This window comes from Seriola lalandi, unplaced genomic scaffold (genome assembly GCF_002814215.2).
Source record: "Seriola lalandi dorsalis isolate HSWRI2012SDOR001 ecotype SW California unplaced genomic scaffold, Sedor1 jcf7180002054553, whole genome shotgun sequence".
Lineage (NCBI taxonomy): Eukaryota > Metazoa > Chordata > Actinopteri > Carangiformes > Carangidae > Seriola > Seriola lalandi.
Genome location: NW_019525106.1, coordinates 1310336 through 1331763, shown reverse-complemented (window position 1 = coordinate 1331763; position 21428 = coordinate 1310336). Strand labels below are relative to the sequence as shown.

Sequence of the window (21428 nt, the reverse complement as noted above, 5' to 3'; positions counted from 1 at the left end):
CTTACATGCATCCCGTGCATCCGGCCAACCACAACTAACTCTAGTGTGCTCTTTGGCAGTTTCCAATGTCAGGCCTGGGAGAGTTGTGCCACCCACATCTACACTCCGCTCCACAGTTCAGGAGGCCTCTCTGATGGGGATGGATGCATGGGTTTGGGTTTATGGTTTATTTGGCTCCACCAGTTTAGGTTGAGGTGGCATTCCTATGCTCCTTCTATTGTTTACTTATTTAGGATAATGTTATAGTGATTTTTATGTCTCGGCTACAGATTTAGATGCAGATGTAAATTTAAATTTGACAACAAGTTAAAAATGCACCTACCCAAATTACATGCATACCTTGGACACAAAGACAAATAGTTTTCAGCTGTCTACACTGTTTGGTTCTGCTGATATTTTCTGCAAAACTAAGTCATTAATGCACTGCAATCCCACATTAAAGCCTACACCGCACCGCTGTGGTGTCAGTTTTAATGATCTTGATAAGATTAAACCAACACAGCAGTCAAAGTCAACAATTGGGAAAACAAGCATATGTCTTTGTTCACAGTGGCCCAGCGGCCCGGTTTAGCCTGTTTTGGTTGACTTATGCTGTGCCAGACGCTACCCTGCCAGGCACAGTGGTGACGTGATGTGCCCTGAGGACCAGAGAGTCCCTGATCTCATATCCAAGCTCTAGAGAGTCATACTATGTATAAACACCTGCTGGGAACAAGCTCAGTCCCAGAGCGCGTGCTGGAGAACACACACACACACACACCCAAACACACCCACACCCACACACACCCACACCCACACACACACACACACACACACACACACACACACACACACACACCTGTCAGTAGGTTAAAAAAAAAAAAAAGCACAGTGAGAGTAAAGTGTTTTGTGTAACAGTGACAGTGCAGGATTCACTTGCTGAGAGAGAAAATATGTGAACATTTGCTTGCAGGATCAGTATGTGCATGATTGTGTGTGAACTTGTGTGCAGCCTCTAGCCATCCTTCAGAAATGAACTGTTTTTGACAGCGTATGCTTCCAGCTGAGTGTTTTTCCCTCTTTGTGCAGGGGGATGGACTTCTTAGTAGGGCAATAAGGTTTCATGAGACAGGCAAAGGTGATTTAATTGAGCGATTTATGACCATAAAACACAGAACACAAGATCCTCTGCAACGATAGCCGACCAACGTCTCCACTTTCCCAGAAGCAACACATGTGATTCTCATCACTGTAAAGCAGAACTTTGCACTACAGCCAGAGAAAAAGAGATTTCTGCCTCTCTTGGCTGTAAAGTTCAAACTCTTTGATGCCAACTTAAAGCAGAACTGAGAGCCACAGTAAACTGTGCTGCACCAAGTTAACCCCAATGCCCAAAACAGTTCCATTCTGGGAACAAAGATACTATACTCGAAATCTGCCCGGTAACAGACATCCCATGGGTGGGTATGTGCATGCATGTCAACAATGAAAGGTCGTGCCATTTTCAGAATATGCATGTGATAATTTGAGACATGTCGGTTACTAAACTTAGCCACTGAAGTGGAGCTTGCTCCAGTAGTTAGCAAGCCGCTGGAGGATGGAGGAATGGATGTACTGATGGGTGTGTCAAGAGGCAGTGAGAACAGGTCAGGTTTAGTGTGGCATGCAGTAGAGGAAGGACTGAGAAGTTGCGGCCAGCCTGCTTGCGACTCTGAGTGCTGATTTCCACTTTGGCACACTCTGCACAATCACAGAGCAAGAGACAGACAGACAGAGACAGACGGACAGACATAGAGCCAGGCAGAGATGGAGACAGGGAGAGAGAAGAGAGGGGAGGGAGGGTGAGAGGAAGAGAGAGGGTGCTAAAAGCAGCTGGAGATTCTTTGCAAGGCCTTAAGATGTAATAAATCATTTACAGGGTACATACAGTTTAATTGATATAAAAAGATTTCAAAAATGGCCCTCAAGCTCAACTCACACAGAAAAGTGTTAACACACATCCAGGACAGGCAAATACACTGAACAAAGCAGTAAATCTTTTAGACATTGTACGTTTGATAAAATGTTTTTTTTTTATTGATATTAAAAATGAAAGTACATGAATTGTGCATTTCGGACGTTCTAGCGTGCAGAGGTTAAATCAATAAAATACACACAGGCTGAGTGAGCTACTGACACAGAAAAAGTTGCCATTGCTCGGCAATATATCTCTTCATATTCAGCGAAAAGAAGTGGTTGTCTTTCACGCCATTCATTAGAACACTAGAGTAGCCTGTTTGAACATTACAATAGTGAATGAATGCAGTCCTAGCAGGAAAATATCGAATGAAATAGAAAATATAATAATAATAATAATAATAATAATAATAATAATAATAACAATAATAATAATTGCACTGCCTGCTTTGTTGCACAACTGAAGTAGAATATAATTAGAGACAGGACGCAGCCTTGATAATTGAGATCTCTCTGACAGAAAGAAGATATAAAGTAATGGGTTGACTCTCCACCACAGTATGGCGAGCATCCATTCAGTCTCCATATCATTCGGTGACGCATGACACAATGGAGGAGGAGGAAACTATAGTGTGGCACAGAATGACCTTGTTTCTGACATGGGCTTCAGTGGTTTGTTACAGAGAGCTGTATCATTGTGGCCAGGTACATGTAACAACCTCAGCTGCCCTTCCACAACAAGATTATCACTTACACTCAGCAACTACTCTACTTCTCCCTCGGAGAGCATAGATTGTTTTCTTTCTTTTTTTCTTTTTTTTTCCTGAGTGCTTTCAGAAATGGTTCAGCGTGACAGCCCTTCATCAAATGCATAATGGTTGGATGATTGGAAGATTGTGAGGGGTGAATGGCAGGCTAACAACCCTGCACCCCTACCCCCACCATGCAAACACAGATATACACCGATGACGCATAAGATCAGGGACATTGTCTTCTACAGAGAAGAGATAGATAGATAGATAGATAGATAGATAGATAGATAGATAGATAGATAGATAGATAGATAGATAGATAGATAGATAGATAGATAGATAGAACAGTGAGGTGTTGAGCGATGATAATCTCTCCTTGATAGACAATGACCTTTAGGTGACCTTTGATGGTTGCTAGCATCCTAACGACATCACTACCTCCAATTACGGCACCGACACGTGTAAGTCACATGTAAGCTAAACCCGATACCTACAGCCGACCGGACATTTATGGCCTCGTGACCCAAACCAACACACGGCAGTGGCACTGGCACATACGCAAGATGCTCCTTAGAAGATCATAGGACACCATGCGCAATTACAAAGACATGATTTAATGAAGGACTGATCATTCCCCCCGCCAGCAATACTAAAGTGGCTTTAAAAACATAGTGGGTTTGAGTACAATCAATGTTGAACAGTTATTTTTCCAATGATAAAAAGTCACTCACTGATGCTTTCCTTTTTCACAGACAACCCTGACAGGCTTCTGGAAATCCATGCAGACCAGCGTATTCAGAGTATGTGCCTATTTCTGTGACATAACATGCCTAAGCAATCCAGGCTATGCTGCTGTTAAAATATTAATTTAAAGTAACTATGGCAAACAAAAAAAGGAGAAAAAAAAGACATTATTTTTGGTACAAAGCATCTACAAAAAAGCCTTACAACTCCAATTGGAAAACAGAGATCATACAAAATAAATCCGTCAGTTGAGCATCAGTGCTACGTATATTATTTGGACCAATTTTTCAAATATATTTTATAACAAAATAAATAATGCCTTTATACAGTGCCCTTATTTGTATTTCAACAAACACACAAAAAAGCTTGGCGGCTCATTACGCAAGATACAGCTCAGACTAAAGGAAAATAACACAACGTCCCTGGAAACTAATTATATATCTATATTTATATATATATTTATATATATATATAGATGTATATATATATATATATTCAAGTATTTGTTTTCAGGCAAAAGCATGTGAATACTACTGATATACAATAAAAATAAAATGTTAGTTTGACATTATTGCTGTTTTTTTCCCTTTGAATTGAAATTTTGTGCCTTTCTTTAGAACTGTAAAATAACATTATAACATTAACCATAGAAACAAAAAAAATGCCTAACTTGGAAAAACAGGAATGTCACGGTACCAGAAACTGACAGGGTTTTCCTTTTTTTCATTGAAACATTGATATGAAAAGAAAACAGAAAAAAAAGACAAAATAAAATATAATCATCATTATCCCACTCGCTCTTTGTCCATGCCATGTTACTTCCTGTCAGAGCAGTCTGCAAAGCCATGGCAAACAGGAAGTACTGTCCCAGAACTGTAGTACTGTCCCAATCCAGGCGGTCCACGGTGTCCCATATGTGTCCCCACACTGCTCCCTGTGTCCGGCAGCCTCAGAGGGACAGGAGGAACAGGGACTGGGTCTCAGGTCCCCCTTGCCACTTAATGCTGGCAAGCTAGTGATGAGCAGCCGCTAGCACTGTGAGCCTAGATGCCAACACAGCCCATATCTTTTCTCAGTGACACTTCCCCCTTGACATTGCCACTGCCAGGAGCTCCCCCATATCCTTTATTTTCCATTTTTTAAAAGTCACACTTTCCTTAAAACGGAAAGTTTTAAAATTCATTCAAAGAAAAAAAAAACGTGCTTTTCAACCTCTTCTTTGAGTCCATTCCCAAAGCTAGCACCATGACATTTTTTTAAGCTACACGTTCATTGTTCATAAAAAAATAGTGCCATTTTTTTCTTTACTTTGACGTAATCCGTGGCAATGTGCAATTTTGCAGACTCTTTTCTGCTTTTTGTTTGTGATCAAAAGGTGCTGGAACAGGAATCTAATTTTACAAAATAATTCCTTACAGTGTGGAAGTCCCTTTATAGGTAGAGGTGCAAACTAATAAGAAAAAGAACTAAGTTTTCTTTTTGCCTCAGGAAAAATGATGTGGAATGGATTCTTTCATGCAAGCTGCTCTTCACTTTCAGTTGTCTTCCACAAGGACAAAAAAACATTCCGCTGGGTGTCCTCTTGACACTTGCAAACCACAGATCTCTTTCATCTTCTTTTCTCCCTTCCCTTTTCTCTTTTGCTTAAGGATCCACCTGAATTGCATTCAGCCGAATTGTTAACTTTTTGTTCATCATTTGTGTTTGTGCCTTTTGTGTCAGTGACTGAAAGAGAGAGGGAGCGTAAGAGTTCAGACAGGAAGAATGTGAAGGCATGTTTGTGTGCCGGAGGAGGGTGGATGGGTGGGTTTGACGGGGGCATTAGAAAAGGGCCAGGGGGTCAAGAAGTAGTGGATGAGAGCAGGGGGAGGGATTGGTGGGCTCGGACAGGGCAGGGGAGGTCAGAGAGGACTGCCACAGAAATGACGTCAGAGACAAAGCTATAATCCCCTAGTCTTTTTTTCTCCCTCCAAACTCTTGTCTGTGCAAAGGGCTGGCAGCGGGCTCATTTGTGGTTGACATAGTTGTCCGTGGCGAGCAAGACGGGAGGCAGTTTGCTGGGAAGGCTGATCAGGGGCCTGTGGAAGATTGCTTGCTCCTGTGCTTTGATCTTCTCCGCCTGCTTCCGAAACTTTTTGGCCCTCAGGATGGCGGGGACACCCCTCCGGAGCCGCTGGGCCGCCTTCCTCTGCCACACCTCGTATTTGGAATACTTCACGGTCACATGCTGCTTCCTTGGGACTTCCTATTGTGGCGTGCAGGCGAAAATAGAGGAAAAAGGGAAAAGAGGGAGTCAGTTCATTAGGGGTGATAAGATACGGTGCAAGTGCTTATTACAATGGAGGAAAGCTTTGTTTATTTTCATTGTTGGGCCACTCAAATGGAAATCAAATGTCATTCTTATAGCGCCGAGCGTCATAACAGACTCGCCTTGCCTCTGACTTGCCCTTGTTTTGGTTTCCTTGACTGAGAGAAGCTGTCAACAAGTGCTTAGTTCAGCCTCTTTAACATACTGTCAAAGGGAAGGGCGGTCACTCGCCTCATATACATATGAGGAGCACGTCGTCGTTCACCCAACGACCCGCTGAACTGACTAACCTCCAGAGGCCGAATGAAACAACACATGAGGACAATGTCATTTTAAAGCCTCTATTCTCACATGGCAAACTCCTTTAAGCAGTGCTAGGTGCCGTGCTTGGGGACGAGACACTGAGACAAAGTGGGAGTGGTAGCGGCAGAGCTAGAATTTATGCGTGAGTAGCCAGTGCTCCATCTGAATGGCTTGTTTTGGTCCTGCCACTTGAAGAGTGTTTATCCCCCTTCATTCACTTCAGGCCTGCTCAATAGGCTAAACACAGCTGGCCCTCAGAGCAGCCTGTACCCATCAACTCTCCCTGCCCAGACAAACTAGGGACATGTCCCAACTAATTCCCTAGCAGCCTCTTTATTGCATTTCAGACAGAGGGTCCATTACGCTCCTCCTGACATTTGCAGTATTTATTCAGTTTTTTCCTTGTTTACATCACCAGCAATCTCATACCACTGACACTGATTTTCTAACAAGTCAAAGCCGAAACATTATAAACATCTCTCTCTTCTTGTCTGAGAGAAGTGCTGGAGGGATTTTAAGAGGTCTGGGAAGCAGCCCCAGCTCTAGTCTTGTGACCACAGTGAAAAGACCTGAAACGCTTTGACGATTCCCTTCATGTTTGTGACATATTTCAGAGAAGCTCTGCTGGCCAAGTCAGGTGTTTTTGACCACACAGATCGAGATGCATGCCAGTTTTGGAGAGCTTGCTGTTCCGTGACTAATAATCACACACTCAGAACACACAGTTTGTTACGGACCAGCAGACTCCACCATCTCACAGACTTTCTCTCTCTCTCTCTCTCTCTCTCTCACACACACACACATACACACTCACGCCTGTGAGTTAGACTCTGCCTTTTCCTGAATGTAATATGCCTTGACTGTCTTGTTGTTTTCCACGACGATCAGCACTTTACATGGAAGGTAACTGCTTACCAGCCACCATTTAACAAGATAAACCTGTCCTTGCGTGGGTTTCACTCTGTACTCAGTGTCAGGGACATAGGGGAAAGGCTCAGGGGTGAATGGAGGCGCACGAGATGAGGACAGATAGCAACGAGGATTAGCATTGTTTCCCATACTGATGTGTTGTTGTTGTTGTTGAGATGTACCTGTTTTAGTGCGGGCATCACGGGAATGACCTGTAGAGAGGTGGCCGACACGTCCCTTTCGGACTTGGCGGGTTTGGCACAGTACTGCTCCAGCAGGTTGAGGTCACAGCTACGGAAACAACACTCCTCTACGATCCCACGGTTCTGGGGGCGCCGGTTGCTACCCCTGCTGGTTGGCCTACCTGAGAAGAGACAAAGTGAAGGATAGAGAAAGGCGATGAGGAGGGCGAGGTTAAGGCCTAAGGATACAACACTGGCATCAGTAATGAATCTGGGTTGTTTTTGCAGGATTACTTTGGCAATCATAGCAGTCCATGGAGCAAAGAGGATAAAAGGAAATCTATGACCAACAGCAACAAATCTTTTTGTTTGTAGAGGATAATCTGATCTGGCTATCTGGAAGTCCTTTAATGAGTGAATACACAAGTAAACACCCTGCGCTGTAGACACTAAAAGAGAGTGACGGAGACAGCTAAGCTCTCAGACAGACCTTTGGGTGAGCGAATACATAAAATGGAAACTCTTCTGTGACCTTGTCCTTTGTCAAGTCAGCAGAGATAAAGAGGATGAGGAGGGAGAGAGGAGAGGAGGGGCAGGGAGGTAGAGAAAACAGGGATCAGTGCAGAGAGAGGGTGTGTGAGGGTCAAAACAGAGGGAAAGAATGCAAAACAAAAGAGGGGAGAGTGTAGACATGAGAGTAAAAGGTATAGAAGAATAAAGTGTGTGTGTGTGTGTGTGTGTGTGTGTGTGTGTGTGTCTGGGGGGGGGGTTAGCATGTTGCAATGGGGAACACTATCCGCAATCAATAAAGAGCTTGTTTGAAGTCCCGTGCCCCACACAATGTTGGAGAAATCTCATGAGAGGGAAGGCTAGATTTCATTGCAGGAAGAGCAACATGAGAGAGAAAGAGAGGGTGAGGAGCAGAGGAGGAGGAGGAGGAGGAGGAGGGAGCACATCTATGCTGGCCCAAATTGGATAATGATCTTTCTGATTGGAGTGAAGCTTCTGTGGCAAGCGGCACACAAAGGAGCTGCCTGTCTCTCAAAGGCGCAAAGCAGTGGGTGGGACATGGCTAATATCATTTTCAGAGGGAAGGTGAAGTTATGTTTGTGGCAAACTCTGCAAACACAAACTCATCCATTTGAGGATTAACAGCTCCCACAATGCATTCCCATAATGCTTTACAGCTATTCCCATCATCCCCACAATGGAGGCAATGATCAGAATTGATGTTAATGATCCTTCCTCTTAACCTGACATCAAAAACAGCCCCCCTCCCTCCCTCCGTCCTCTCTCTCTCTCTCCCTCTCTTTTTCTCCACCCCCCTCCGACTCATCAGTGTGGTCGCCTGGCCTGGGAACACTGGTGCTGAGGTGACTGGTATGCCTCTTGGGGTGCTATTACTTTACTGGTAAACAATCGGCCCATTGTGTCGCACTGAAGTCGTGTGTGCCTTCACAGCTCGCCGGCCTTTCATATGCAGTGAGAGGTGGTATGGGCTGGAGGCAGAATGCGCACACTCAGCAGAGCAGCCTGGACGAGGTCTTGAGACACACAGCTGGCTATAATCTCCCTCCCTCTCTGTCTCTCAGTCAGTGTGTGTGTGTGTGTGCGTGCATGTGAGTGTGAGTGCGTGAGAAAGAAAAACACCAAACACGCATACCACACAGCCACAGACAAGAGCGATACTCTCAGCTATCCAAACAGATGTGTGCGAATGAACAACAGCGAGACTCGACAGAGGGGAGTAAAAAGAGGGAAATCGACGTTCATGCAGCTCAGTGTGAAAACTTGTAGTGCGCCGAAACCTACTGAAATAGAAGCCTCTGTCTTCACAGACAAACTGCAGCGCATCCACCAGCTCTCCCCCACACAGCGTCTCCGCCGAGGCCATTTCCACAACGTAGAGCGTCAGGGCCAGTGCAAACAGCAGCGCAGGACTGGACGAAGACATTTTCCTGACCTGCAGACAAAAAACACACATTGCAGAATGAAGCGTCGGCTCAACACACGGAAAGCACACAGAGCAGGAGTGATGACATGAAAGGGTTCTCTCTTGACGAAATTCTCAGATGACAGCCAGATGTTGCCTTTCAGTGTGACAGGCTAGAAGGGGGATCCAGCTCTTTACGCATTCACATTTGCACGCTTGTTCAAGATGCTACGACTCCCTGTGTTAAATAATATTTATATGCATTGACCTACTAACTCAGAAAAGGCCTATTGCGTGAGACAAATGATGCCAAATTAGCAGTTTTTGGCTCCCCCCCACACCCCCCACCCCCTCGACAGTTATCTCCCGCTGTCACCATGTCGCACCTGAGAGAAGTGCTTATTGTGGAGGAAAAAGTAGACGGTATCTCTGGTTTCACACCCTTACACAACTCTCCAGAAGTTGCAAGACCGGCTGCTCGATAGTTAACTATCTGAAAAGCTAGACTCAGCATATATTTTCCCCTTGCTCACCCTGAAGCGAGCTCACTGACCCTCAGACCTACCGCCCCCTATCTGCCGGCAGAAAAGACCAGCTGTTTGCTCCGAGTCCAGCGAACGGCGCACCATCCAGACAGAGAGGAGAATAAAACACCTCTCAACTCCTTTCTTCTATCGTGTGAGATTACCTGTTGCACAAACGCCTCAAAGCTTCATCCGTGTCATGTATGCATCTTCAACTTTCTCTGTTGCATGCGAATTAAGAGATGCCCGGTTGCTCATATTGCACAAAAAAAGAAAAAAGGAAAAAAAAAATTGTATGCGAGCAATGCATCAGCTCAGCCCGAAGCGGTTTTCTCACCCATAAAGCGAAGAAGACATCGTTACAACCCCGCCAGAGGTCTTTCAATACACGCACAGCACAACCGCAGAGTACAAAACTACTTATTTCCTCTGGTTACCTTCATTCTGCTGCTCTCCGTTCTCCGGCAGGTGTGGCAAAGTGAGTGGGGTCCGTGTCTTTGCTGGGTCTCCATGTCAGATGGCAGTAGTCAAAACGTTGGTGGGGGGGTTTATTTGGTTGGAGAGATTGCAGGTGAGTTAGTTTCCCAGTTGGTGAGGCTATAGAGATGATGTGTGACAGGCTGTCCCAAAGACCAGGCGACAGGCAAAACTTCTCAGGGAGAAGTATTATATACCAAACACGCCCCTTACACCCACACCCCACCCCCTCGCTCCTCCTCTTCACGGCTGGTAAAAAAAAGAAAGAAAGAAAGAAAGAAAAAAAAAACGGTCCAGAGACGTTTTATGGAAAAGTGCTTAAAGGGAGAAAAAGCAAAAAGAAGAAAGAGAGGGAGAGAGTGAGAGTGACAAAAATATGGAACAATTCCATAGGCATTTTCCACGTTTACGCACTGTAACCTACAATCACAATGTTTACACACAGGACGCAGACTGAACAAGAATAGACGTAATTCCTCAGACTCCAAGAAAAATGTCAATGTCTCCGCCCTGCTGTAATTAAGATTAACATTCAGAGTGGGAGCAGTGCGGCCAAGGTCTGCGGCTTCCCTCTGACTCAGGTGAAGATGTAGTCACTGGGGTCAAACCTGACTGACACTGCAGTGGAGGTTGAGTGCTGAGGTTGTCCTAGCAGAGGTATGCTGGGGTTGATACGGAGGAGGAGAATGATGCAGCAGTGACTCTCAGTGACTGATACAGAGATATATGGGTGTGACGAAGAGTCAGACGTGTAGTAGAAAAGAATCGGCTGCTCACGAATAAAATAATAATAATATTAAACTAATCCATGCATCACTCATACCTTGTGGATAACCACACTCTGCCCTGTCCAGATGTGAAGCCTCATCCAGATGTTGCACAGGCAGCTTTACAATAGAAAAAAATAGAGGCTGCAAGCATCAATTTGGAAAATATGATTTTACATGTAAGCGTAGCGCATTCACTTTCTTTCTTTATAAAACAGTTGGAGGGTTCCTTTACGTAAGTGTGGCTTCTGCAGAAGGTAAGGATCTGGACATGTCTTCAGACTCAGACTGACACCTAGTGGTCCGGGTAGTGAACCTCCATTTGTTTGTCTCACAGCTTGCAGCAGGTTGGATGGCTGCTTTGTGTGTTGGGCTGCTGGTCCAGGATCTGATTCACAACGTCTTCCCTGACCAGCAGGAAGGTTGTCCGGGCAAGCTCCCAAAGGTTTCCTCTTTCATTAGGAATTTGTTATTGTTATATTGTGTCATAACTCATGGACAGTAAGTTGCCCCAAATAGCAAATAGGTATAAAGCAGATTAATTTGAGTTTTTATCATTGATCTAGGTCTCTGTACTATTAATGTAGATGGTAGTCATAGCCTACAACACAATTTTTCCAATGTCATAGGCTACTTTCTAAAGTTTTTTTTTTCCCCGTCCATATTTGTAGTTTCTTTTGTCATTCACATTTTATATAAGCTTGTTTTCAACCACGAATGACATTGCAAAACAGCTCATTGTGGTTAAGGGCAGGAGGAGAGAATTAAGAAGATTTAGTTCTTTAATAAGCTCAATAAGAATCTGCTGTGATTTTTACATCAGGCAACCTGCTGGACAGCCCCCTCTTGTGGCAGACAAATGTAAACTGTTATTCAGCCAAGCACATGAATGAGGCATTTCTGTCTCTCTGGTCAGACCTGAGAGGAAAGGATTATCATAAAGACTCACATATAATTGTCTGTTTTTCACAGGAGCTGCAGAACTAAACTTAGCTGTAAAGATGACAGCAAAAGGTAATGTTGCAATTATTTATTATTTGACAGATTCTTTTTACGGAAGCAGTAATCAACAGTTCATAACATGGAAAGAATTTTTCATCATTTCTTTTCTTTTTTCTATGCATTTGCACACGAAAACAACATAAAACCAAATAAATCTGCAAGTTTAGAGTTAATACTCAAATACTGAATTCACATGGAAAAAAAAGCCTTTAACACAGAAGAGATAGATTTTTTTTCCTAAATAAAATAGATATGATTTAAATATACACTTTATTATACCGTTATTTTTTCTTTGATTTTAAAATAATTATACCATACCCATTTAGTTTTATTTTAATACATTCATTATCACAGTTCCCTTTGATTTTGGTTCAAATTCTGACATAATTCTCAAACAACACAAATTTGCTTTAAAAGCATGAATGGCCCAGTCGATAAAACCCCATCATTCCACAAAAGGATCCACACTCAGCGAGGCGTGAAACATCTTTGGAAACGTTGCCTGCGCCGTGTATTGAGGTTTTTAATGGTTGCAACCTTGTTGGCCAAACAGCCTTCCACAACAAGCGACAACTCAGCAGGAACAGCATCATACTGGAGGTACAGCACAGAAAGATGAACACATCGCTCTTGTTTTACACGTCGGACGTCGCAGAGCACAGCGGAGAGGAAGCAAACAACAGCAGGATGGGCACAGACTGAGCGAGGGGGGCATCATCATGACAACACACTGAGGGCATCTGTCAGCATCTTTAGCTCATCCTTCACTCCCTCCAGGCCTCCCTGGATCTTCAGCGGGTTGTCCAGGACCTCAACGCTGCTGGTGTATGGATCGAACCTCACTGAGAAGGGACGCTTGATGCCGGCCACATATGTCCTGATTGAAGGTATGAAGAGGTCAGAATATAAAAAATAAATAAATAAATTTAGAAAAATCCATAGCATGACCTAAACAGTTGAAAGGTGAGGTCTTTGAGCTCTACTTGAATGTATGCATTGAAGCTGCCCCCGTCTGAGAATTGTAAACCCAAATATTTCACTTGGCTGCAAGAAAAAAACAGTTTTGTTCAGCCTGCTCTATATAGAGACTGGGATATCCTGCTTATTTAAGCACCGCATAAGAAATACACTCTATATAACGAAATTCATAATGTACCCTGTTTCATATTTACTATGCTAGGGCTGCACAAACATTCCCAGGCTGATATTTTCTCACCCAGTGTGGCAGGGATGTCATGTGCTATATTCTACTAGAGACCAGATACTGTCAAAACACTCAGTAAAGCTACTTGTTTTGCAGGGCAACATTTGATGTGTTTGCCAAATAAAACTCCAGCATTTTGCCTTGGTAAGAAACACTACATTAGTAACAGCTGTCTTCTGGCTGCTATGGCTGACCTACAAAAGTTTGTGGCCTTAGGGGTTGGCTGGCTGTTCTCTGACCTTGTCCTTACATAACCCCTCTCCTTTTTGTTATTTTTTTCTTCTTCTTCTTTTCTCTTTCTGTCACTGTATGTTCTTGTGTATTTGCATGTGTTGGTCCAAAAAGAAAGTACCTGAATTTCTCCTTGGCATCTGAAAAACTCTCAGAAACGAAGTAGACAGGCTGGTACGTCTGGTCTTGATAGGGCTGCACGGCTGCAGCCTCTGGTTCGAACTCCCTGGTCTCCGGTTCGTCAGACAGGGAGTGCTGGATTGAAGATGAAAGAGAAAGATGAAGAATTAGCCGACGGCTCAATTGGCTGGAATTGTTGAATTTTCTTATCCTGAGAGTGGTATCAACTGTGAAGAGAGAGCAGAGAGAAAACATGCTGGAACGCACCACAAGCTCTCCATAGGAGGAGAGCAGTCCAGCGCCATAAGCCTTCACCTCACCGTTCTGTTTACACAAGCCATACTCGACGGTGAACCAGTACAGCTGATAGGGGGGGAAAAACATAAAGAGTGTGACTGAGAAAAAGAAAACTGCTATGGACATTCATTATTTATGTCACATTTTCAATAATGGACTTCACAAAAATGAATAGGCGGGGGACGTGAGGTCAAAAAAGGCGGAGGGCTGTATATCTCTTCTTTTGGCAGAAGGGAGGATTGTCTGATTGTTTTGGGAGAGCGTGGGAGAGTCTTTCATTTTTTCACTTTTTTTTCTTCATTTTCTTGCGAAATTCACCAAAAAACAAAAATGGAAGAGTTCAGACCAAATATTTACATCCAGTAAATGTGGGCGCTATTGACCAAAAGGTGTGTCTTGGTGTACATAATGTTTTGAGCAACAATACTGAACATTTTCTCTCTAAAGGACACACCATTTCTAATTTCATTCTCAGTCAAGGGTACAATTGAAAGATAATTTTAATAACCCTGAGGAGGGTCTTGCTTGTTAGAAGTCAAATATATAGTTTAACACCTCTCTAAATCTCAGTCATTTCTGAACAGTCCCTAAGTGTTGCTGGTACCGGAGTACAAGAGTCTTACTGTGGACAGTTTCTCAATATCTTCATCTGAAGCCCCAAGTGATGCCAGACCAAGGTTCTGCAACAAATCATCAATAAATTGTCATGAAAACATAAAATAACAAGATGCAAACTAATATTCTGTAATTCTGCAAGATCCCCCAACATTTACCTGTGAAAACTGGGCAAAAGTGCGGTCGGCCAACATGGGGACGTGGCCCAAAAGTTCATGGACACAGTCACTGAAGAGAAAGAGAGAGAGGGAGAGAAATTTAGCTGCGACCAGATTTAATCCAAACTGAAATTTTCTACACAGATCAGTTTAACTAAATACAGACTTTGTGATCACAAACTGGCACTTTAGTCTGGTTGCATACAAAACAGCGGTTTCAGAGTGAAAAACAATTCAGTCCCCAGTGTGAAACAGAAAAAATGAAGGCAAAAAGCAAGAAATAAAAGAGAAAAGCCAGACTTTTTCCCTCTTTTTTTACTCAAGAAGTTTTCTTATTTTAACAGAAAACTGAAAATGCTTGCATATAGGAACATCTTTTTCATTTTAACTTTCTGTTTTTGTTATGCCTCCACGCCAGCGACAGCGATGGCCGTCCCATTCTTGTGAAAACGATATGTCAGGAACGCCTGGGGGGAATTTTATTACATTACCAATTTAAAGATGAACTGATTAGATTTTAGTGATCAAAGGTCAAAGGTCAAGGTCACTGTGATTTTACAACACACATTTTTGGCCATGACTCAAGAATTAGTACAATAATTATGATACACTTAATACACTTAAAGTTCCTTCAAAGTATCCACTACATATATTATATGAGTCTGGACAGACATGGATGTAAACTGCAGTAGTTGGTTGGTACACACATATCTCAGATTTAAAGATGGTAGGCGTGTGGAGGTTTAGTAAACATTACTGCAGAGACACTGACAGCACATATATTTTTGTGAGGAGTTAAAAAAGAGGAGTCACAGGTGTACTCACGGTTCTGGGGAATGCATAGGAGAGGAAGCGTGTCGGATGTACTGGGTGCACTGGAACACCCGGAATGCCAAACTGGCCAGGAAATCTCTGGCTGAGAGCAAACCTGCCACTGGACGCAGCAGGAACCCTGTACGCTCTGGGTGTGTGTGTGTGTGTGTGTGTGTGTGTGTGTGTGTGTGTGTGTGTGTGTGTGTGTGTGTGTGTGTATGACATGGAGTAGGTAGGTGTGTGTGTGTTTTTTTTATAAGGAGGGGGGAGATAAGGAGACAAGTTTAAGAGACAAAGAGGGAGCATAAAACCTCGGGCTGATGGCCACTAAACATTTGTTCCAATGTGGTTGTTTTCTTGCTACTTTCATTGTTTCTCATCTCGTCTTTACCTTTGAGGAAGCGTGACACGTCTTCCAATTGGGGGATGTTGTCTGGACTGTACCCACAATGCCTTTCCAGCAGGCGGAAAGCCTCGAGGTATTCGTTGCAGGCATGGGTGGTATACAAGTCCCTCAAGGTTGAGTAGACTTCCCGCCTGATTGGGGATATAATTACATAAAAATTCAGATTAATTGATAATAACAAGATATGTCTTGTGTCCTTCTGGAGTATAAAAAAGCTCGAAACTGAACAATTAACAAAATCCACTATAAATATATTTAAATTAAATTTGGGACTATTTTTCTTATATCTTGCGCTGCACTTTGGTTTGCCTTCTTATTGAAAACTGCTATACACATAAATGTTCCTTGCTGTACCTTATAAATTTATAAAGGCATAGGCATCATCAGAAAGGGAGCGTCAGTAACTTTGGTGGACTCATAAATCTTAAGTGATAACTTTTCTTTTAGCTGGAACTGTCAAATCAAAATTAACGATTCGAGTGAAAATCCATATTTTGTGCTCTGATGAACTCAAGCTGCTTTGATAGTCCCCCACCCATCCCCATCTGTAACTAATGTGCCAAAATACCCATGACAGACAAACCAAATCCAGCAGTCTCAGATATGAGATGAAACCCAACGCCCTGAGTGGTGAGACACTGAAACAGCAGGAAGGCCAAAGTGCTTGTTTGCGAGTCAATTTTGATTTTATGCTTGGTGGTGTAAGTCGTCAGCCTTCACATGCACAACATATATATAACAGCATTGTAAATTAGCATGAAGCAGCCCTTACCATGTGCCAATCTCCTCCTCTGTGTATTCCACTTTGGGAATCGTCTCTCCACTGAGGATAAACATACGTACAAATGTATCAGGAATAATCGAGTTTTAGTTTTCTGTCTGTCTGTTTTTTTTTTTTTTTGTTCGGATGGATGTAAGTGCAGTATTAAGGCAAAAGACTGTATCTGACTGTCTGTATCTGAAGGCGATGTCACCAATCATCTTCCTCCTCTGTCTGTAGGCCGGGTCTGTGAAGCCCTATTCAAATCAAATATATCAAACACTGATCACATTTTCTGTGTCATGACATATTGGTCCAACAATATAACCAGCCAAGTAATGACAACTGTTTCTCATTGTGCACGCCACTGGTAGAGTTGGTACTCACAGGATGGTCTTGATCTAAGTCTGGATCAAATTTTGTGACCAGATGATGACATCGGTCCAAGTCTGCTATTTTCTTTGGGAACCAATGAACTAACAGAGAAGAAAGGGGAAGTGACTCAGTTCAGTTGTGCTGTTTTTGTGGTTAGTTCTGCAAAACATAATAATTCTGCTTCATTTTGTAAAAGCAGTGAAAGGCTGTTACATTTGACTTCTTTGGTGGTTTTAACATCCTCCGCGTTCCTCTTGATGGAGCTGATGAGAGTACTGACGTCTGAGAGGTGCACCTCACAGCGGACAAAGTACTCCAGGCCTTCCAGGCTGTCCTTGAGCTTTCGGCACGGCCGCGTCTCCAAATGGTGCATCTTAGCTTCAAATGTCTGAAATACAACCAATACAACACAATGTGCTGAATCACATTCAAAGCATGACAAAGGTGGGGTACAGTTATGGAGCACAGTATTTCATATGGAGAGAAGTGCCTCCTCTCAATCCTCTGTCACTAAGATCTTAATTTTTGACACAAGCAAGCCCATTAAAAATGTGTAGCAGTTTCTGTGACTCAAAAATAAAATGTGCATGCATTCCGTGTCAAGAAAAATGTGCACAGCTTTGTATGATAACAAACTAAACACTTCACTAATGTAAAAAGATTGTTATAAGATATAAAACTGAACTGCAACACCTACATTTAAAAACATTTTTTGCCGAACAAAAGACGTTATATTACAGTTTCAGACCATTCCACAACCTTCATCTCTCATAGAGGGTCGGGATGTCACTGTCCAGTAAATGAGATGCACTAGCCCACAGTATATATGATATGATAATGAGGGATATAATATAACATTGATTACACATATTTATCTTCCAAAACCTTTTTTGGTTGGCTACCACATCTAGTGAGGCACCATTTATAAAGGGACTTTCATTTTATACAAATGTTTTAATGTTAAGAAATCATTTGCTAATTCTTTACAGATCAGTAATAAGCCGTTGATAGAACATCTTTTGGGTTGCCAGGTTGTGAAAAATCACTTGCCTCATGGAAAAGGGCTCCAAATGATCTCGACCACGATCTATTCATCAACAACTTATCAGAAAGTTAGAAACCCATGAGCATTTTAATGAATTACCAATATTTATAACTGTATTCCCAAATAAAAAGCAACCAACCAGAGGGAATTTCAACAACCTGGCAACCCCAAATCTAGTCTTTAGACCATTAATAAAGCCATTAATTCATTGTAACCTTTAGTCATTTGTGGAAAACTCTCGATGCACATCTATTGTGATACCTCGAAAACTTTAAGTGTCCGCGACAGCGCAGGAGTCTTGGAGTTCCTTAACGTGAAGAAGAGGTTGAGAAGCGCTTTTCCATCGTCTTCCTCAAACACTATCTGTTCACTGGCCTCTGCAGCCTCTGCCGCGGCAGCGGCGGCTTCCCTCTCCTTGCGCGCATCCTCGATCAAGCTTTGCCGTCTACCGAGGAATCTGGGAGACTGTTCAAAAAAAAGGAGAAAGATATAAAGTCCGGCATGCAGCAAAGGTTTTGATTTTACTCACTGACAGAGCACACAGACACGAGAAGAGAGCAAGGTATCTGCTGGGCTTTTCTTACCTTTTGGATATCTCTTTGGATATTTGATGGGAGCGCTTTACATCTCCAAATGCGCATTAGAACAGCAAAGCAGTCAAGGTAAACCTACGACATAGCTAAGACTGAGTAGCTGCCACAGCACACATTTAAGCTGGTGTTAGCTATAAAAAAAATCTTTTTTTTTTTTACTATGTGGATATGATCTTGTGCACATCAGCCAGTGCGTAATGTTTACCTCCACGCCCACCTCGCCAAACTGTCTGTGCGCAATAACGCTAACTTTTTAGTGGTGCTCTGAATATAACTTAGACATGTCACTGGGAAAAACAATTACAGACAGAAAATTATAACTCAATCTTTAAATTTTTTTAAAATAAAATAAAATTTTGTAAATTTGACACTGTTGATATTTCTTACCGTGATGGAGTCAGACCTCTCCAGCTCGGATGCTGCTCTGCGGATGCTCTTTGTGGAGGATGTGGAGCTGCTTGAAAGGGGCATCTTTAGTCTTCTGTATTATCTTTGTTTGCGAGTCAAAGTGTGACTGGAGTGACAGTGTAACTGTGGCGCTCACGAGACCTCTCAAGCTGTGCTGTGCGCCCAGAGCTTTCCTTTTTTGTTGAGACAGGTTCCCTCTTTTTATGGGGTCATTTGTTTGCAGTTTCTGACGTCAAACACGCTAATCCCGCTCTAATCAATCAATGCGCAGAATCTATCAGTCACAACGTAACTTGGAGCCGTCTATTTACAGAGATATGACCTTTTGTAAAGTGCATACAAACACAGAGAATTTTCAAACAGTGCGTATTACTAATGTTTGGCACATTTACACTCATGTTAATCATCAATAATACAATGAATGTTGAATTTTACAATAAAATTAACATTTTAAGTGCATTTCAAGTTATTATGATTTATATATTTTTTTACTTTAACAGAACATCTTGATAATTTAATCTCTAAACATTTCTTTATAATAATTTAATGTAAATTTCGTATTAAATGGTTTTTCAAGTTTTTTCTTCTCAGTTCAAGTTTGTTTAATCATAAGTTTTTACATAAGTAAGGTGCAGTTTTGTGGTTACAAAAAACAGCTGGAAACACTGTAGTCAACTTAAGACAATAATGAAAGCTTTGACCTCAGGGCTTTACATAAAGGTTAGACCTGAGAAAAGTCAACTGTGGAAAATTAAATCACTTTATCAGTTCAATCCAATCTCCACAGATCCTCACAAAATTAGATTTGATTGTGGAAACATACACACACACACACACACACACACACACACATAATGAGGAAAGTGAGAACAACACATTGTTTTCCTGTTTGGGCCATTGCGTTTGATTCTTACCTCAGCAACAACTAAATCAAGTGACTGTGCGCTGCTTTTGGCTGAGGACTTTGGTGGTTATCGCCCACAATCACAAGATTGTGGAGTGATGTATGGTGCCCACAGGCTAGAACAGGTAAAGGGATTGTCTTTGGACCTCTGGCCACACGCTGCCACAGCAGCAACCTTACAAGAGTGCGGAGAAGACAAACGGACCCCAGTGTGACTCTTCCTCCAACCTGAACACACAGGATGAAAATGCTAAAGAGCACCGATGTAGCCCCGGGCACAGACAGCGGCATTTCCTTCATTTATTGGGGGATGACAGCGTGAGTATGAAGAAAGAAAGATAAAACAAACAGACAATAAGATAGAAACCACCTTTCCACCTTGTTAGCCTCTTCTCTGCATGGAAACAGAATAAATTATCTTTAATAATGAAGCTTTTTGCCTTTTTTCTCTTTATTTTGACCTTTATATGACATAAAAGACTGAGCAACAAGCAGTAGCTTGACATTTATTCAGAGATAGGAACAATTATCAATTTCATGGTTTGTTCCATCCACGTCTTTTAAGTAGTTTTTTATTTATTTTATTTTTTTAAAGCAACCAGAAATCTTACAAATGACTCCTGGGGTCGATGTAGATGATAAGAGATGGAACAGTTAGATTACTTGCTGCCGTAATAATACACAAGTTATTGAGGCTCCCCAGAGAGAGACATGTTAAAACAGCCAGGAAAACATTTGCCATTCAAAAATACATCTCTGACCAAAAAAGTAATATAATATTTTTACATAATTGTGTATCTATACTAACTGAGTCTAGGAAGAAAAAGAAATTTGATATAGAACAATTGTATTCCAAACCACAAGAGATTTAATGATTGTACAGCAGCCCACCAGATTTTGTGTCTGTGGAGCTACAGGCTGAATCAGGATCAAGATAAACTGCTATCCCTCCCTCCAAATGTCTGCTTTCCTGTGTCAGCCCAGTTTATCAAGACCACAGCCTATTACTGGTTATTTAAAATCTCCGGGAGAAAAAGCTTTCCTTGATCTTCCCTTCCCTTCACTAAAACTCGATACATAACACAACGCATACTGTAAATGCAAGATGATAAAAGTTGTAGTATAAGGCCATGCAGAACAAAATTCATTCTGGACCTCTCACATAGAGACATTGTAATTTCAACCGTGACTGTGTCCAACCCACCAGTGTGAGTGTGTTTTTGTTTTTAATTCAAAGCACAGAGTTACTAATAATTAATAATACATTAAGCGCATTTTTTCGTTTTTATCCTTATTGTATTCAGTGCACGCTCTGTTTATTTCCCTCTCAAACCTCAGTGAGACTGCTGATCCTGTATCTGCTTTAGCTCCCTGTTACCAGGCTGCGACAGCTCCTCATGGCCTTTTTTTTAGCATAACCTGTATATATTATCACTTTGACATATGGGTGTTTTATAAAGCTGCAAGTTATTATTATTGTCATTGTCAACCCACTGTTCTTACTCAATTAATGGATTAATTGGTTTGTCTTTGACATACTTGAAAATTGCGAGAAAAAAAAAGAAAAAACAAGAAATGTAGTTTTTCCAGAACTGTTGGTGATGTCCTCAAAAATCTTTTTTTATTCAATCAACAGTCCAAAACCCAAAGGTATTAAATTGAC

General features: G+C 42.2%; 2 protein-coding genes across 3 annotated transcripts; both read right to left on the bottom strand.

Moving 5' to 3' along the window:
- Positions 1 to 2025: 2025 nt before the first annotated feature.
- igf2b (insulin-like growth factor 2b) lies at positions 2026 to 10239 on the bottom strand. Its single transcript, XM_023415538.2, has 4 exons — positions 10028 to 10239; positions 8946 to 9096; positions 7134 to 7315; positions 2026 to 5676 (listed from the first exon to the last, which is right to left on the bottom strand). Exons 1-4 carry the CDS (start codon positions 10100 to 10102, stop codon positions 5437 to 5439), a joined length of 648 nt encoding a protein of 215 aa, XP_023271306.1. The 5' UTR covers positions 10103 to 10239; the 3' UTR covers positions 2026 to 5436.
- A 1610-nt stretch (positions 10240 to 11849) lies between these two features.
- th (tyrosine hydroxylase) lies at positions 11850 to 19036 on the bottom strand. Of its 2 annotated transcripts, none has more exons than XM_023415537.2 (13): positions 18841 to 19036; positions 18122 to 18325; positions 17029 to 17203; positions 16828 to 16916; positions 16630 to 16697; positions 16453 to 16503; positions 15666 to 15811; positions 15287 to 15422; positions 14462 to 14531; positions 14312 to 14368; positions 13659 to 13754; positions 13393 to 13526; positions 11850 to 12713 (listed from the first exon to the last, which is right to left on the bottom strand). In XM_023415537.2, the coding sequence occupies exons 1-13, from the start codon at positions 18922 to 18924 to the stop codon at positions 12554 to 12556; spliced, it is 1470 nt and encodes a 489-aa protein (XP_023271305.1). In that variant the 5' UTR covers positions 18925 to 19036; the 3' UTR covers positions 11850 to 12553. The 2 variants fall into 2 exon arrangements, with proteins under 2 accessions (XP_023271305.1, XP_087032546.1); XM_087176420.1 differs by lacking the exon at positions 18841 to 19036 and adding an exon at positions 18445 to 18633.
- Between the last annotated feature and the right edge of the window lie 2392 nt (positions 19037 to 21428).

What these genes read in the sequence shown, in the direction of transcription:
- igf2b (XM_023415538.2), bottom strand. Translation starts at nt 10,102, where the DNA reads ATGGAGACCCAGCAAAGACACGGACCCCACTCACTTTGCCACACCTGC. An exon ending in CGGAGAGCAGCAGAATGAAG is followed by an intron (nt 9,097 to 10,027) that starts GTAACCAGAGGA and finishes TTTTGTCTGCAG; the next exon opens with GTCAGGAAAATGTCTTCGTC. An exon ending in TGATGCCCGCACTAAAACAG is followed by an intron (nt 5,677 to 7,133) that starts GTACATCTCAAC and finishes ACGCCACAATAG; the next exon opens with GAAGTCCCAAGGAAGCAGCA.
- th (XM_023415537.2), bottom strand. Translation starts at nt 18,924, where the DNA reads ATGCCCCTTTCAAGCAGCTCCACATCCTCCACAAAGAGCATCCGCAGA. An exon ending in AACCACCAAAGAAGTCAAAT is followed by an intron (nt 16,917 to 17,028) that starts GTAACAGCCTTT and finishes CTTCTCTGTTAG; the next exon opens with TTCATTGGTTCCCAAAGAAA. An exon ending in CTTTTGCCCAGTTTTCACAG is followed by an intron (nt 14,369 to 14,461) that starts GTAAATGTTGGG and finishes GATTTGTTGCAG; the next exon opens with AACCTTGGTCTGGCATCACT.